General features: G+C 22.2%; 1 protein-coding gene across 1 annotated transcript; it reads left to right on the plus strand.

Moving 5' to 3' along the window:
• Positions 1–528: 528 nt before the first annotated feature.
• Positions 529–4,060, plus strand: LOC122859118 (histone H2A.V). Its single transcript, XM_044162497.1, has 5 exons — positions 529–759; positions 903–980; positions 2,263–2,376; positions 2,642–2,771; positions 2,852–4,060. The coding sequence occupies exons 1-5, from the start codon at positions 757–759 to the stop codon at positions 2,911–2,913; spliced, it is 387 nt and encodes a 128-aa protein (XP_044018432.1). The 5' UTR covers positions 529–756; the 3' UTR covers positions 2,914–4,060.
• The last annotated feature ends 769 nt before the right edge of the window (positions 4,061–4,829 follow it).

Below are 4,829 nucleotides of genomic sequence, written 5' to 3' on the forward strand. Positions count from 1 at the left end.
AAAAATAAAATTCTAGTCTTTATTAATTACCAAAAAATCTATACAAATTACAAAAAAAAAAAAAAACTGAAAAAATCATCAAAAAAAAATAATAAATCCCCCAATTAAAAATATTCGCTCAATATAAAATTTATAATAAAAAAAAAAAAAATAAAAAATACATAAAACTTTGCCCGGGTGACCGTTTGAATATCGAGCTCAACGGGAAAACAAAAAAAAAAAAAAACAATTAAAAAAAAGAGAAAAGAAAAGAAGAAAATTGCGCATGTGTATGCGCAAATGCAAAAACTCCTAAAATATTCCCCCTCTCGTTGAATTGCGTTGAATAATCACCAACAAAACATTTTCCCCTTCCACTTTCATGAATACAGGTTAGTATTTTTTCAATTCCCCTAATCCTCAACTGTGATTGGTTGAAATCGCATCACGTGATTAATATCGCGGGAGCAATTTTCCCAACATCAGCGCCACTGGTATTTGGCGGGATCAACGTAATTTTATAGAAGCTTGATAAAATAAAATTGTTTCTTCATGTTTCTCTCTACACTGCTCTACACGACACACACATTTTCTCTCTCTCCCAAAGCATACGGCGTCGTTCGGTGGAAGTTTACAGTGCACATTGGCGTGTGGTTCGTTGTTCCCTCTTGTTAACCTCACATTATTATACCTATATATACATCGTGTGTATATACATATATAAATTTAACATTCACATACGTTTTTCAACGAATAAAATAAAATAAATTTTTTACAATGGTAAGTAAACGCGAGTTTATTACAACATTATTAATTATTAATTATAAATAATAATAATATTGTAATTATTATTGTTTTATAATTATACTGACAAAGTTTCATTGGTCTAATGGTGATTTTTGTGTGTGATTAAATTAATACAGGCTGGCGGCAAGACAGGCAAGGATTCTGGCAAAGCAAAAGCAAAGGCGGTTTCACGTTCAGCGAGGGCCGGCTTGCAGGTCAGTTTCATCCATTTTTACGCCCATATTATTTTTATTTTTTATTTTATTTTTATTTAAAAAAAAAACACGTTGATTCAATCAAATATTATTATTTTTTTTTTTTCTAAATTATTTAGCTAGTAGGGTTTATTTAAATATTCATAAAATTCAAGTTATTATTATTATTTTGTTTTTTTTTTTCCTTTTTTTTTTTTTATTCATTTTTTTTTTTTTCGACAATAATAAATATGGCAACGCTGCATAACGACAATGGCGCGAAAAAATATTTTATTATTTTTATTATTATTAATTAAATAGTCATTATTAATATATTATTATAATTTTTTTAATTATTACAAAATGCTAATATATTATTTATTTATATTTAATTTTTTTAATCATCTTTTTATTCATGAAATTTGATAATTATAGCGATGAATTTTTTTGATGCTTGAATGTTGACTCATTTTTTTATTATAAAAAATAAAAATAATATATATGAGTTATTATTATTTTATAAATAATAATAATGTATTTATTATGATACTTTTTAATTTATTAAATTTAAAATTTATTAATTATCTTGGGCATTGTTAAGAGGGTATAAACATTTTGACGATTTTTTTTTTTTTTTTTTGAGTAAATATTTACGTTAAAATTTTATGCTAGTGAGTGTGTTTGTGTGTCATTGTTGACTTGAAAAAATAATAAATAATATTTTAATAATGATAAACAAGAGACAAAGAAGAGTCAATGTAAATTGGATGATGAAATATATTATTTTAATGAACCGTCGTTAAATACAACCGTTCAATATCTATTCTGTGTACAGAAACTTTGCGCAGAGAACTGTCGATAACTACCAAATTTAATAATAATAATGAAAATAATAAATAATAATAATAATCAAGGCTATTTCCGTAAACAAACATAAATTTAAAAATATAATAATAATAATAATGATGAATGATTAATTTATAAATGAGTAAAAAATGACATTCAAGTTTTTTTTTTTAAAAAAACAAAATTAATGATATTGAATTTAATTTTATTATATTCATAAAAATATTCGTTCAATACGGTTATAAGAATTTTTTGGAGCTGCTGATGATGACGCTTGGTTGTTAAAATGTTTTTTGAATGTAACATCATTTTTTTTTTTTTTATATTTTACTATCATTACAACAAACATTGATCTTTTGAGTTGTTTATTATTTTTTTTCGAATTTTTAACTTAATTTTTTGTTTATTTGGTAATTGGTTATTAATGTTTGTTTATTTATTTATTTTTAAATTTTAGTTCCCAGTTGGTCGTATTCACAGACACTTGAAAAACAGAACAACAAGTCATGGAAGAGTTGGAGCAACAGCAGCAGTTTACAGTGCCGCTATTTTGGAATATCTTACAGCTGAGGTAATTTATTTTTTTCAAATATTATTCATTTAATTTATGATAATATAAATTATATAATTATAAAAACATGTTGTTGTAATTATACAAAGCGTTAGATTGCAAAAAAAAAAAAAAATTTATTTAGAGTAAAAAAGACGCGTTGAGTGGCGTCACTGACGCTGCCAATATGGCTGACTTTCCCGCCTTTTATTTATCTCAATTTAAATATCAAATTTTTTTTTTTTTAATACAAAATTATTGATATTCAATGTTTATAATTATGTAGGTTCTTGAATTGGCGGGTAATGCATCAAAAGATTTGAAAGTCAAACGTATCACACCTAGACATTTGCAACTTGCTATTCGTGGTGACGAAGAATTGGACAGTCTTATCAAAGCAACAATTGCTGGAGGAGGTAATTATTCATCAATATTAATTTTAGAAATACAAAAATACAATAAATATTTATACTATTTTTGTTATTTAATTTTACAGGTGTTATTCCACATATTCACAAATCGCTCATTGGCAAAAAAGGCTCGCAAAAACCAGCATAATTATCAAATATTTAGTTTTGTTAAAAATAAGAAAATAAAATAATAATAATAACATTTGAAAAAAAAAAAAAAACAAAAAATTAATTTAAAAACACGTGGAAATATTAAACTTTTTTTGACAAGTAAAATAATTTTACAAATGTCGATAGATAAAGTTTGAAAAAATAAATGAAAATAAAAATTTTTAATGAAAATTGCGCGAGTGATTTTTAGATTAAAAAGAGTGTATTGAATGGAATGAAAATAATAAAAATAAGTAAACAATCAAGGACAGGAGTGATATATATATATATAGTTTATAAATAAATAATTAAAAAATAAAAAAAAAAAGAAAATTAATAGGCAAAAAGGAACGTTTGATAAAACCGAAATAAATAATTCATTGTCATTCAGAATAAATTAATTTTTGGTAATTAATTTATTATGATGATTGCGTAATAGTTATAATAATTTTCATCATTTTTTACCGTGAAAACAAAATATAATTTAAAAACAAAAACACAGAATGTCAATTGTTTTAAAATTTTTTTTTTATTTTTTTTTTTTTATATTAAAAACTTATCTAGAGTTATGAATATATTTAATATTCATTTGATTTATTTCCGCGTGTTTTTAGTTATGAATAAATAATTCCAGTTTATTAAAAAAAAAAAAAATTATAAAATTATTTTATTATGATCTCTCAGTTTCAAGAGAAATCCTTTTTTTTTTTTTTTTTTAACTTTTTTTAAAATTATATTTAAGGAATAATTTATACGGTTAATTGCAAGATCTTTGGGTCAATTTTATTATTTTTTTTTTTTTAAATCATCAAAGCAGTGGTGAGAAAAATAAAAAAAATTGAAATTTGTGTGTAAAAATGTGAGTGTAATGCACGTTAAACTGCTGAGGGATAATTTTTGTTGTTTTTTTTTTTTTCAACATTTGTAACGATCGTTCTATTTTCAAAGTCTATTTTTATCAATAATGTCGATTAGATTGATCGTTAAGCTATTTATCTTTTGATTAAAAAGGAAAAAAAAAAAAAATTACAAATAAAGAAAGTAATTACCCAAATTATCTTGCAAATTTTGCGTTTTTTTTTTCTTTTAAATAAATTTGTTGAAAAGAATTCTTTTTATTTCATTGATTAATCAATGAATCAACTGGGTCGTTTTTATTCTCTCAAATTTCGTTTAAATAATTACGAAATATTCAAAAATATAAAATCGAAAAAAAAAAAAAAAACAACCAGCACATGAGTGAAAGATAAATGAAATGAATAAAATAAAAATGTATAGCATACTAGATTTAATAACACTTAAAATAATTGACTGTTTTATTGACTTTTCTGTAAAACTAAGTGGTTTTTTTTTTTAATTTAAATTAAACCTCAATTAAATACGTTTGATAATAAAATACAAATAAAGAACAATATAATTTCACCCAATTCTGATCATCAAATATATATATACATTAAAATATTAAGTATTTAAATTAAAAAAACAAAAATTACTATTCGTGATTTAAATAAAATAATACATTATTATTGTTTTTTTCAAATTAATACCTGTTTCGTAAATATAGATTAAAAATTTAGTAAATAATTATTAAATTTAATAATTTACGTTGAAAATTAACGTGCTAATTAATTTAAATATATTTAATAACAAAATACAAAAAAAAAATACACAAAGCCATATGTAAAAGTTTCATTTCACAATAAAAAAAAATACAATTTGAATTTTACAATAAATAAATGTTTTTTTTTTACAGTAATTTAATTTTCAAAATTATTTATAATTTATAAATAATTTTTTTGTTGGTATAAAAGTCATTATGAATTAATTATCATTAGCAGGATATTTCTGTGATTTTTTTTTATACCAAAATCATTTCAAATGACTCAAAAAAATGATAAATTTAAGCAGCAATTT

This window comes from Aphidius gifuensis, linkage group LG6 (genome assembly GCF_014905175.1).
Source record: "Aphidius gifuensis isolate YNYX2018 linkage group LG6, ASM1490517v1, whole genome shotgun sequence".
NCBI classification, from domain to species: domain Eukaryota; kingdom Metazoa; phylum Arthropoda; class Insecta; order Hymenoptera; family Braconidae; genus Aphidius; species Aphidius gifuensis.

Bases quoted from the DNA above. Each gene is read 5' to 3' on its own strand.
- LOC122859118 (XM_044162497.1), top strand. The intron at 2,377-2,641 runs GTAATTTATTTT...ATAATTATGTAG, and splicing joins TGGAATATCTTACAGCTGAG to GTTCTTGAATTGGCGGGTAA. The intron at 2,772-2,851 runs GTAATTATTCAT...TTAATTTTACAG, and splicing joins AGCAACAATTGCTGGAGGAG to GTGTTATTCCACATATTCAC.